The 13,597-nt window shown below is 40.1% G+C and overlaps 1 protein-coding gene across 2 annotated transcripts in view; it reads right to left on the bottom strand.

The window, feature by feature from the left end:
- Nucleotides 1-1,411: 1,411 nt before the first annotated feature.
- The window catches only part of pus10 (pseudouridine synthase 10), a 77,310-nt gene continuing 65,124 nt past the window's right edge, over nt 1,412-13,597 (bottom strand). The window contains exons 13-18 of one of the 2 annotated variants that reach the window (XM_043696059.1): nt 10,684-10,760; nt 10,541-10,596; nt 10,333-10,450; nt 7,893-8,035; nt 4,905-5,004; nt 1,412-1,660 (exon numbers count right to left, since the gene is read on the bottom strand). In XM_043696059.1, the coding sequence (XP_043551994.1) occupies nt 1,622-1,660; nt 4,905-5,004; nt 7,893-8,035; nt 10,333-10,450; nt 10,541-10,596; nt 10,684-10,760 (533 nt within the window). In that variant the 3' untranslated portion in view covers nt 1,412-1,621. The remainder of the gene's footprint in view (nt 1,661-4,904; nt 5,005-7,892; nt 8,036-10,332; nt 10,451-10,540; nt 10,597-10,683; nt 10,761-13,597) is intronic. The other variant, XM_043696060.1, reaches the window with a different exon arrangement.

Below are 13,597 nucleotides of genomic sequence, written 5' to 3' on the forward strand. Positions count from 1 at the left end.
TCTAGCCTGTGGCACTCATCCCATGAACAAATAGAAAATGTTTAATTCAGGTGTAGATTGATTAAAACTTAATCTGAGATTAAATGCTAAATTTTTGAATTCAAGATATAAATTCTCTTTTAAAGCCCATCTTTTCTTTGGAAAATGTATGCTGTGGAGATGAACTTTTTGAAAAAAATTAGTTTAATTCAGTAACAGAGCACAGCCATGTTGCAAATCCACTGTAGCTTAGTCTCTGCTGATCAGAGCTAAATTCTTTGACTGAAAAATCACTGTACATGCCTACATAAACAAACCACAATGTCCAAGCTGACATTGGAATTAGCATTCTGTGACATGAATTGAAGTCTTCATTCACATGCAGAGTCAAAAGGAGCAGTGCTCTGAAAGCTTGAAGTTTCAAACAAACCTGTTGGATTATAACCTGTGTGTGATTTTTAACTTTGTCCACTCCAGTTCAACACCTCCCCCCATATCAAGTCAAGTGATGTAGACAAACTGAGATCATGTCATGGAGACAAAATAGCTGTTTTGTTTCTGTTCTATAAAGTATTGCTCATAAAAAAAGTGAAAAATCAAATCTCTTTGGTTGAGTTGGACATGGCAATATTTAGAGAAGGGCATTCTTAGTGTCCAAACATTTCGCTCACAACTGGCACCATCCAAAAAGACTTTTTTAATATCTGAGGTATGTTAATTGGTGCAAGATGACTAGAAATTTAATATTAAATGGGAAATTCACAAGTCATCTGCTGGTGTAGTGTTTCGAGATTCTTTAGCAAGATTAGAAGACACTATTTACATATGATTATTATTTAATTAATTTGACTCATAGGTATTTAAAATATTAGAAACTATATTTTTTTGGATCAGAATGAAACATTAATCTTGAAAGCAAGTTCTTTTTTGGACATGTAAACAATTTCACCAGGCAGTTTTTCAACAGATTCACAGGTTCACAAATTTCAGAAGTACTATTTTTAACCAAATACCAACTATTTGTGTGGAGCCAATGGCCTACTGATATTATTGCTAGACTATTATTCCAGAGTCCCAGGCAATGTTCTGGGGACCTGGATTCAAATCCTGCCATGGCAGATGGTGGAATGTAAATTCAATAAAAAGAAAATCTGAAATTAAGCATCTAATGATGATCATAAATCCATTGTTGATTGTTGGAAAAACCTAACTGGTTCATTAATGCCCATAGGGAGAGAGAGAAACTCTCGTTCTTACCTCGATTGATCTACATGTGACCCCACACCTGCAGCAATGTGATTGATTCTTACCTGCCTTCTGGGTAATTACAGATGGGCAATAAATGCTGGTCTAGCCATGACATTGAATGAATTTTTAAAAATTAGCTGTGTAGCTTGAGCGTGAGTCAACTTTGTACAAATTAGATTCATAATTTAAGGTCAGACATTTATTTTTTATGTTGTTTATAAGCTATTTACAAGGTTTACATTGAAACTGAGCCCTTAGAAAATGAATGCAAAATTAAACTTAAAAAAATCATTGTCACTGTTTTTGTTTACATCAGTTCCCATGAAGTATCTAATAATCTTTTTGATGGTAGTTAGTACTGAACTCAGCCAGCAATTGCTCAAACTCCAGCACTTCACTCATCCAATTTTGGCGGCCAGTCAACATCTACAGACTAAAGAGAAAGAAGGTTACTATGTATGTAATTGTTTTCTGTACTGTGAAAACAACAGTAAATCCATTCCACTAATTGAAACTACAAGATGGTTGCAAGCCATTAGTAATGACCCCAAAATATTTACAAAGACATTTGGATTTCATTTACCTACAGTGTTGCACCCAAATTTCAAAGCACAGTTAGTACCATTATTAAAACTTTTGAGCAAATCTGGACCATGTTAAGAAGAGACCATTATGTGGTACAGGTTCCAGTCTCTCATTTTTGACAGTTTGGACCAGACGAACATTGGGACATTCACTATATTCTCTTCTTGGTAACTGGCGTAAAGCAGTTATAACAATCTGAAGTGGTGACCGTAAATTTGTTTGTATGGAAGACCAAAAATAATGCTGGTTAGAATTTAAGTGGGACAAGCATGAGTGAGTAAAAGCAGCATATATTTATTGAGTACCTTTAACATAATGAAACATTCGAAGCTACTTCAAGAGGCAATGTCAAAATAAAATACATCAAGCTAATAAGGAAATATTAGGTCAAGTGACCAAAGGTTTAGTCCAAGAGTTATGCTTTAAGGACTGTCTTAAAGGAGGAAAGCAAGATAGAGAGAGAGAGAGAGAGAGAGAGATAGGGAGGGTATTCCAGACCTTGGCAATCAAAGGAATGGTCATCATAGATGGAGCAATTAAAATTGGGAACGTTAAAGAGGCCAGAAATAGAAGGATGCCTATATCTCAGAGCATTATGGGTCTGCAGCAAATTAGAGATATAGAGAGGGGAAAGGCCAAATAAGCAGCCTGATAATTTAGCAACAGCGCAGAGATCAATAGAAGTGGTGGCGAACTAGTGTTGGATAATGTCTGTATACATTGAAAGCTAATGTTGTGCTTTTGAATGTCACTGAGAGGCAGCATCCAGATGATTAAAAAAAGGACCAAGAATAAATCTTTGGGAAAACCAGTGTTAAATGTGCAGGAACAGGAAGAAAAGTTGCACCAAGTGTTACTCTGGCTACAATCAGTAAGATGATAAAGGGAGAAATTAGAATGATAGGAAGCTAGCAAGAAACATAGATAGGAAGAGATTCAGCAAATATAGAAGAGAAACAAGACTCCATTAAAAACCTTGCTTTGTGTTTGGTAATGACTAGCATGACCATCAAGGATCTGCACTGAAGTCTCAACTATTCAGCATTGACTTTGATAATGGGTTAGAAAGCTATCGAAATATACTGGTGACACAAAGATAGGCAGCATATTTAAGCAGTGTATACAGCAACACACAACATTCTCGAGACACTTTGATAGTCACGTATCATTATCCAAAACAATAAAATAACATTTTCCAAATGGTAAGCAGTCCAAGGAGATTGGGTGTCTCGGTACATATTATTGAAATGGCACAAGCAGCCACAAAAAATAATTAAAAGGACTAATGGAATTCTGGCCTTTATATCGAGAAGAATAAAATATAAGTGGATAGTAGTCATGCTTCAGCCATACAAAGTCTTGGTTAGGCAAACCCTAAATACTGTAAGCAAAGCCCGAGCACCAAAACCTTGGAAGAATAAATAGGAACATAACAACTAGCAGCAGGAGTACACAATTCAGACCCCGACCCTGCTCTCTGCCACTTGATATAATTATGGCTGATGTCAACTCCATTTTCCTGCTTGCTCTCCACAACCATTCAACCCAATACTAATTAAAAACCTGTCTACCTCCTTTACTCAACATCCTCGCATCCACCAAAATCTGAGATCGTGAATTCCAAGGATTCACAACTCTTTGAGAGAAGCAATTTGGCCTTGGAATGTCTGCAGCAGTGTGGAAGCAGGCTATTCAGCCCATGAAGTCCACATTGACCCTCCAAAGAGCATTTCACACAGACCCACCCGCCTACTCTATCCCTGTAATTCTCATGGCCAATCCACCTGACCTGCACATCTTTGGACTGTGGGAGGGAACTGGAGCACCTGAAGGAAACCCATGCGGTCACCAGGAGAATGTGAAAAGTCCGCACACCCAAGGGTGGAATCGAACCCAGGTGCCTGGTGCTATGAGAAAACAGTGCGAATCACTGAGCCAGGACCCCAAAAGATTAAATTCCAGGGAAAAGTTACACAAATTAGGGTGTTAAAAGATTGAAGGGTGATAGAATTGAACATGCTAAGGTATTGAGAGAACTGATGTGCTAAGTAGAGAAACTATTATGGATGGCTGGGAAATCAAGCAGTGGGAAGCAGTGTCTAAACATTGGAGCTTGATCATTCAGGGTTGAAGCTAGGAAACATTTTTATACAAAAAGGAAACTTGCCCCCTCAAACAACATGGTTCACCTAAATCTGTGGTTGATTAAAATCTTTGAGTGACACAAATTCAAGAGCTATGGGACAAAGGTGGTCAGATAGAGGTAGATGACAAATCAGCCACAATCTCATGGTCAGTGAAACAGCCTCAAGGGGTTAAATAACCTACTCTGACTCCTATGTCCCTGTAAAGATGAGAGAGAGAAGATGGACAACATCATGTGACAGGGAGACAGTATGGAAAAGGCAACTTGTTTAATTGCAAACAGCATTGTAAGTAAAATAAAAGTCAGGAATTTTACTCTAATGCAAATTGCTACCTTGCCATAGTTGGTAGCACTCTTCCTTTTAAGTCTTAGGTTTAAATTTTGCCACAAACCAGAGAATATAATTTAGACAAGTGAACTAATGAAATACTGAAGATGTGCTGTATAATGAAAAGTGTATTCTCTCAGACGAAATGTTCAATCAATGCTTCTGTATGCTATTTGAACAGCAGCAAGGAGATCCCCATGACAACATTCCTCCCTTGACTATGTCAAAACAGAACTGGTGTCTCTCATTTTTATGGAATCGCCCTTTCTATATACAAATTAGCTACCTAATTTTTCTGCAGTAAGCAACTATAAAAATAAATCGGTTGCAAGGCATTTCAGGAATATCTACAGGAGATGAAAAATCCTACATAAATGCAGGCACTTCTCATTAATATTCTGCATTAGTAATTCACACAAAATTACTAGGTAGCCACAAAATGCAGCTATTATGAAGTCCAATGCTCCAATTGAGATTGATGGAAGAAAGCTGGGTACTTCCTTGATAGAACATAACCTTGCTTAAGGTCAGAAACCTGATTCAAAAAGCCTTGCACAAATTCTTGCATGCAGAAGCTTGACATAAAACAAGATCGACAAAAATAGAAAGAGCTCTCACCTCTACGTCTAGTTCAAGAATATCTGTTGTCATATTCAGTAGGGTGCCAAGGTTTGGCTGGGTACGTCCAAAATCTCCATGTACAAACTCTTTAACATAGCTATGAGATAGTTCAGAAAACTTTTATTTGTCCAATGGAATATTAAATATCACTGAATATTTATTCAGTATAAAGGTTAGTTAGAATCTGGTTATTATCGAACTTGTTAAAGCAATCTAATGTATATTAGAAAGTCAAACAATTCCAGGATGACAGACAAATGAGAGTATAAATAATCATATTTTATAGAAAATTTCATTGATATTTGCACATTACATATCATATTAGCTAATAACATGAAACAGGACACCAGATTTACCCAAAGGTAACCACAAGCCAAAATCTACAAACAGTGGATGGTATCCTGGAATGCTTTGGAGTGATGTTTTGTTGTTTCGAAAGGGTATAAAATGCAATGATCAGCCTCTTCATTTCCAAATCAGAATAGCTCTGTAAGCTATAGAACAAATATATATGAGGAGGGATGTACTTCACTTTCCTAAAATCTATTTTTTCCTCCTTCAGGGGTACAGACCAGGATGCTGGTCAAGCACACATAATGAGATGCCTATCTGGTGCCAAGGTGAAAAACATCTCGAGTTGACTTGAAAGGGTACTGGAGAGAAAGCACCAACAACAAAGTCAAGGGTAAAGTGATCTTGTTTCAGGAATATAAGGAATTAGGTACAAAATTAAAAACAAGGCCTCAATGGTTGTAATCTCTGAATTATTACCTGAGCTATATAAAAAATGGCAAAGACATAAGATGATTAGGGAAGTAAACATATGGCTAATGGAATGGTATGGGAAAAAGGGTTCCATTTTGTGGGACACAGGCACACTGGGGCAAGACAAAACTGTACCATTTGGAAGAGTCTCCGCCTGAAATGATCTGGGACCAAGATCCTAGCAGAAAGGCTACATAGGATGGCCACAAGGACTTGAAATTAGTTGGTGGTTGGGTGTGCTCAGAAGAGGTTATCAAAGTTTCCAGAACAAGTTATAGGACAGAAAGTATGGGAAGAGTCACAAACCTAACTTCAGGCACAGCAGATAAAGAGTGGCACAGTGGCAAGCACTGTTGCCTCACAGCACCAGGGACCCAGGTTCGATTCCAGCCTCAGGCAACTGTCTATCTGTGTAATGTTTGCACATTTGCCCCTTGTCTGTGTGGGTTTTCTCCAGGTGCTCTGGTTTCCTCCCACAATCCAAAGATGTGCAGGTCAGGTGAACTGGCCTTGCTAAAATTGCCCAAAGTATTCATGAAATGTGTAGGTTAGATGCATTAGTCAGGGGTAAATGTAGAGTGGTAGGGCAGGGGAAAGGGTTTGGGTGGGATGCTCTTCGGAGGGTCAGTGTGGACAACTACAAGAAAGGGGCAATCAATGCAAGTCTTAGGTTGTTCTGGATGTGTTTGCTTGCTGAGCTGGAAGGTTTGTTTTCAGACATTTTGTCACCATACTAGGTAACATCATCAGTGAGCCTCTGGTAAAGTACTGGTGTTATGACCGCTTTCTATTTATGTGTTTAGGGTTTCCTTGTGTTGGTGGTGTCATTTCCTGTTCTTTTTCTCAGAGGGTGGTAAATGGTTCAAATCGATGTATTTGTTGATAGAGTGGAACTGGAACTCTATCAACAAATACATCGATTTGGACCATTACCACCCTCTGAGAAAAAGAACAGGAAATGACACCACCAACCCAAGGAAACCCTAAACACAAACAGAAAGCAGGTCATAACACCAGCGCTTCACCGGAGGCTCACTGATTATGTTACCTAGTATGGTGACGAAATGTCTGAAAACAAACATTCCAGCTCAGTGAGCTAACCTACACCCAGAACCTCAACCTGAGCTACAAATCTTCTCAAAAGTCTTAGGGTGTTGTACTTAAATGCACAAAGTATATGAAACAAGGTAAACCAGTTTGTAGTACAGAGTAAAATTGGTGGGGATGATGTTTTGGGCATCAGAGACATGACTGGGAAGGGATCAAGGCTATAAACTAAATAGTCAAGGATACACATCCAGTGAAAAGACAGCCAGATAGGCAGAGGTGGCCGGATGGCATTGTTAGTAAGAAATGAAATTAAATCAATACCAAGAAGCAATATAGGGTCAGAAGGCGTAGAATCTTATAGGAAGGGGAGTTATGTATAGACTCTCAAGCCAGGATGTGGGGCAGAAAATAAATCAGGACATATAAAGGGGCATGTAAGAAAGGCACTATTACAATAATCAAAGAGAACTTCAATATGCAGATCACAAGGGAGGGAATTCGTGGAATATCTACAAGATTTCTTTTGGAGTAGCATGTGGTAGAACTCACTAGGAAACAGGTAATTTTTTTATCTGGTGATGTGTAATGAGGCAAACTAGATTACCCGAGGGAGCAGTGACCACAATATGATAGAGTTCACAGTTTATGAGGTTTGTGAGGTCAAAAGCCAAATAAAGTCTTAAGGGTATATAATTCTTATAAGATACTGTAGTTCCAATTCTCCAGTTGTGGTTAGGGTGATGATAAAGTCCTATATCAGCCAGCATCCAGAGCAACAGGAGTGGTCACCAGCAGTAGCATTATGCAAGGATTGGCTAGTTCTGGTATTAATGTCTGCATATTAACATAGATCTTTCCCTATCTGCATTAAGACACATAATAGTGCATCCAATACAAATGACCAATCTGCACTGAAGCATCAGCTGAAAAGGAGGTATTTAAAATATTCTGCACTGTCAAGAGCTTCTCAGAGACACTACATCTCCAACCTGACATCCTGGATTTAATTGATTGGCTATGTTGAAGATACTGGATCAGTAAAACAAAAACTCAACTTTAAGGTCTGCAAACTGAATGCAATGTTAAAATGGCACACATTCTTGAAAAAGATTATTATTTAAAAATGCTCCATCTTTTACTTTCTTATTTGCACAAACTGTAAAAAGATACGTCCCAGCCTGTGTCTTTAAATAAAGACGAAAATGATGTAGATCTATATACTCCACTCTCATATTGTGTATTACACGTGTTCTTACAGCTAGAGGCCTTCGGTGAAGAACTCGTAATGGAGTTTTCTGGTCAAGCTTTAGATCCTAAAAAGATGTGTTAAAACATTAGACAAACTTATTGAATACTATCCATTCTGTAGGCTTGAAGGTTTGTAGTTCAGGTTGTAAGTTTCCTCGCTGAGCTGGTAGATTTGTTCTCAGTCATTTTGTCACCGTGCCAGGTAACATCATCAGTGAGCCTCTGGTGAAGCGTTGGTGTTCTGTCCCACTTGCTATTTATCTGTTTCAGTTTGTTGTGGTGGGTGATATCACTTCCGATTCTTTTTCTGAGAGGTTGGTAAATGGGGTCCAAATCCTTATGTTTATTAATAGAGTTCCATTTTGAGGCCAGGCCTCCAGGAATTCTTTGTTTAGTCTGTCCCAGGATGGATCTATTGTCCCAGTTGAACTGATGTCCCTCTTTATCGGTGTGTATGAATACCAGTAATAGTTGGTCATATCTTTTGGTGACTAGTTGGTGCTCGTGCATCCTGGTGGCTAGTTTCCTGCCCGTCTATCCAAGGTAATGTTTGTTGCAGTCCTTGCAACCAATTATAAGAAACCCATAAATGCATAAACAACATCCTTACCGGTATAAAGCTCATTAAAGAGGAAGAGAACATTAACAGACTCCCCTTCCTAGGCATCACAGTAGAACGCAAAGCCAATGGAGAACTACAGACCAATGTTTACAGGAAAGCCACACAGTGACCAGATTCTCAACTGCAGGAGCAATTATCCCTACACCCACAATGGAGCTGCATCAGGACATTATTTAAAGCAGCCATAAAACACTGTAGCACTAGGAACTATGAGAAACTGAGGAAAAACACCTGTACAACATATTCAGGAACAACGTGTACCCAATAAGCGCAGTCTGCTGATTCCTACACAACAGACCTAAACAAGTAGGCACAACACAGCCAGACACTCTCGCTACCCTGCCATACATTAAAGACATTTCGGAAATGATGACCAGACTACTCTGGCCCCTAGGCATCATGGTAGTCCACAAACCTAGCACCATACTGAAACAGCTCCTCATGAATTTAAAGGACCCCATACCAACAGAACGAACATCATTTAAGAAATACCCTGCAAGGAATGCAACAAACATTACATTGGACAAACGGGCAGGAAACTAGCCACCAGGATAGACGAGCACTACAGACATGACCAACTATCACTAGTATCCTTACACATATCCTGGGACAGGCTAAACAAAGACACACATGAGAATTCATAGAGGCCTGGCGTTCAAAACAAAGACACACATGAGAATTCATAGAGGCCTGGCGTTCAAACCAAAACTCGATTAACAAACACACCGATTTGGACCCCATTTACCAACCTCTCAGAAACTGAACCTGAAATGATATCACCCACCACAACAGACTGAAACAGATAAATAGCAAGTGGGACAGAACACCAATGCTTCATCGGAGGCTCACAGATGATGTTACCCAGCATGGTGATGAAACGTCTGAGAACAAATCTACCAGCTCAGCGAGCTAACTTACAACCTGACAATCCATTCTTTTCAATTTCATAAGTACACTCCGCAGTCAAGAAACTTTCTTCCAAAAATGGTACTGTAAGTTTCACAATTTTAACACTACTTCAATATTTATGAAATTCATCATTCAGTTGCAAGCTATAGACCATCATAAGTGTCCTTGGTCTAATATTAAGCAAACTAGTTTTGAAAGCAAATGCATATCTTTTAGAAAGTCTGCTTCCAAAATATCAGACATTTTTTATTTAAATCCTTATGGAAATAGATCGAGACCAACAAACCAGTCTGTTTTTGATAAATCTGATATTTTCAGCATCATGCCCCGCACCTCTCACACCTTCTGTTTTCTAGCAAGTCTGCCCATGGAAATCTGCCAATACTTATTTTAAATTTTAATTAGGGTTACATCAAAGGATTTGCTAATTTGTCATCTATTTTACTTCCTTCTCACTACATGATAAAACAATTTAAGTGCTTGCTCCAGATAAACACTGAAATCAACTTTAAAAAATAATTAATGGAAGAGACTAAGTCAATATCACTCAGTTCCAGGTTAACTTACTGTATTCCAAAGAGATGAGCTCATTAGTATTAGACTGAACAGCAAGAAATGCAATAACCCCCTGAACAGCTTACTCCCACAAAAATTACTTCTCGCTGAGTCACAAGTGAAAGCCCTGAAGCTCATTGGGTTTAACAACATTTACAAAGATGCAAGTTATGATTCAGATTCAACAGCCTCATCTCGGAAGTTTATTTCTTCTTTGAAGCATCTTGCACACAACATGCAAAGCTGAACTTATGCAACAAATTTGTTTCTTTGTACCTGTAAATCCTGCAGAAAATCTATATCATTCTTTACTATAGCTTTCTCTGTCCATATTAGGGCACTATATGACTTTGTCTTCTCTTCTTCACCTTCTTTCATATGTCCTATTGCCTCCCTGAACAAAATAATCAGGAACAAATTAATTGTTTGCTTAGTAAATAAAACAAGTTGAAGAATGGAGGGTAATTTGATTGGACATGCTCACCTGGTCACTATCTGTAAATCTCGAACTTGGATTTTGTCAGTAGAGCTATTAATTTTCTGCAAAGAATGTATAAGCTACATTAAAGCTTAAACAAATCATTTTGTAAATTCCAAGGAATTTAATTTTGCACTCTTCTTAATCACCTGTTGAAGTTCTTTAAGTTCATTCTGAAGAAAAGTTGCTCTACGTGGGTTAAGCAGTTCAATCGCAAATGGCCTGCCTGACAACCAAGGAAAACGTGTTCAGGGGAAAATAAGTCAGTTTCACACATTTGGTAGAAATGTTAAACAATTATGATCTTGAGATAACTATGCAAAATGATCAAATGTTTACAATGAAAAATAATGTTCAAATTATAAACTCTCAGGCCACCAAATAATCCATTTAAACCAATAACCCAAAATAAGAGTGCCAAATCTTAGTTCAGACATAGCACCCTTTGATCCTGAGTCAATCCTCCTTCAGCACATATTCCAGGCTGATGTTTCAAAATAGTTCTGAATAGGAACATGGAATATAGGACATAGGAACAGTAGAGTTGAATGGCCTTCAAGCCTGCTGTATTCAATGTGATGATGGCCAATCATCAAACTCAATACCCTGTGCCTGCTGTCTCCCTAATACACCTTGATCCTTTTGCCCTAAAAACAATATCTAACACTATCTTCAAAACATTGTTCAAAACTGTTTTGGCCTCAACTGCTTTCTATGGCAGAGAATTCCACAGGCTCACCATTCTCTGGGTGAAGGGATTTCTCCTCATCTTAGTCTTAAATGGCCTGCCCCATATCCTTAGTCTGTGACCTCTGGTTAGTGAATCCCCAGTTAGCCATTATGAATCTTCCTCCTGTCTTGCTACAGGAGGAAGGAGGTGCATAAACAAAGCCACATCTACGTGGTTGCAAAAGACCATGGACTATTCAAAAAGGAACTGGGAAGGTTTTCTGTTGCGTTAACCGACAACCAATATCCCTAATATGGCCATTTTCTATTTATGGAACCCTCCTCATCCAAATTGATGGTTGCATTTGTCTCGAAAATGCCATTGACTACTTCAATAATAATTCACTGCCAATACAGGTCCTGTGCATACCCAGAGGACACTGAATTCCCTGTGTAGCTAAGTGGACTCAAATGCCAGCCCCATCCCTATGGTTTTGCACTGTAGGTGACTCTCCTACCGGAGCAACTAAGGAGAGAATAGGGCCCCTTGAAGGCCAATGATGTAGCGTATGTGTGGAGCTACAGGAGATGAGAGAGATACTAAACGAAAAACTTCACATCGGTTTTTACTGTGGAGAAAGACATAGAGGCGTGGGAACTCAGAGGAAATAGTTATTAATGTCTTAAGCATAGTCCACTGACAGAAAAGGAAATGCTGGAGGACTTAAAATACAAAGTTGGATAAGAGCTGCCAGAGGAAGTGGGGAGGCTGGTACAATTACAACATTTAAAAAGACATTTGGATGAGTCTATGAATAGGAAGGGTTGAGAGGGATATGGGCCAAGGGCTGGCAAATGGGACTTGATTAATTTAGGATATCTTGTCAGAATGGACGAGTTGAACTAAAGGGTCTGTTTTTGTGTTGTACATCTCTAGTCTAGCGGGCAGCGGTGTTTTTTCTCTCTCTTTACATAAAGAGCGGGAGCAGCAGGGGGAAGTGACGAAGACCAGAGGGGCAGCCGGGAAGGAAAGCAGTGAGTATAAATACTCACCCTTCGACGCCAACGGTCACTTTGAGTGCGAGCAGCAGCTAAGGTAAGACAGTTTGTTTTAAAATTACTTACCGGTAGCGGGCAGCAGTGTTTTTTTTCTCTCTTTACAGAAAGAGCGGGAGCAGCAGTCGGAAGTGACGAAGACCGGAGGGGCAGCTGGGTAGGTTTTTTTCCCTTTAAAAGCGCGCAGGAGAAGAACCCGAGGCACTACAGAGGTAGTGTCTCCGACCCGCCCTCCACCTCTAACCTAAATAATAAGACCCGTTGTGGTAAGTAGGTAAGTGCTGCATTTTGCTTGTTGTATTCTTTAGACCCAGTTTTTTTTTATATAAAAGGTTACTTTCAGAGGGATGGCAGTGAAGGCAGTGCAATGTTCCTCTTGCAACATGTTTGAGGTGAGGGATGCCATGGACGTCCCTGCTGATAACACTTGCAGGAAGGGCACCCATCTCCAGCTCCTCCAAGACAGTGTTAGGGAACTGGAGCTGGAGTTGGATGAACTTAGGATCATTCGGGAGGCAGAGGTGATCATAGATCAGAGCTTTAAGGAAGTAGTAACTCCAAAGATGGCAGATAGATGGGTGACAGTGAGGGGGACTGGGAGGAAGCAGCCAGTGCAGGGACCCCCTGCGGCCGTTCCCCTCAAGAACAAGTATACCGTTTTGGATACTTGTGGGGGGGACGACTTACCAGGGGTAAGTAACGGGGCTCAGGCCTCTGGCACGGAGCCTGTCCCCGTTACTTAGAAGGGAAGCGTGAAGAAGAGCAGAGCAGTAGTAATTGGGGACTCGAAAGTTCGGGGCACAGATAGGCGGTTTTGTGGGAACGAGAGAGACTCACGTTTGGTATGTTGACCCCCAGGTGCAAGGGTACGTGACGTCTCTGATCGTGTTTTCCGGGTCCTGGAGGGGGAGGGGGAGCAACCCGAAGTCGTGGTCCACATTGGCACCAACGACATAGGTAGGAGGAGTGCTGAGGATGTTAGACAGCCTTTCAGGGAGCTAGGTTGGAAGCTTAGAGTTAGAACGAACAGAGTTGTTGTCTCTGGTTTGTTACCCGTGCCACGTGATAGAGATTCCAGGAATAGGGAGAGAGAACAATTAAATGCGTGGCTCCAGGGATGGTGCAGGAGGGAGGGGTTCCAGTTTTTGGATAACTGGGGTTCTTTCTGGGGAAGATGGGACCTCTATAAACAGGATGGTCTACACCTGAACCTGAGGGGCACCAGTATCCTTGGCGGGAGGTTTGCTAGTGCTCTTGGGGGGAGTTTAAACTAACTCTGCAGGGGCATGGGAACCAAGATTGTAGCTTCAGGGTGCAGGGCCTGGAGTATAGGGAGGT

The sequence above is a fragment of the Chiloscyllium plagiosum genome, chromosome 9, assembly GCF_004010195.1.
Source record: "Chiloscyllium plagiosum isolate BGI_BamShark_2017 chromosome 9, ASM401019v2, whole genome shotgun sequence".
NCBI classification, from domain to species: Eukaryota; Metazoa; Chordata; class Chondrichthyes; order Orectolobiformes; family Hemiscylliidae; genus Chiloscyllium; species Chiloscyllium plagiosum.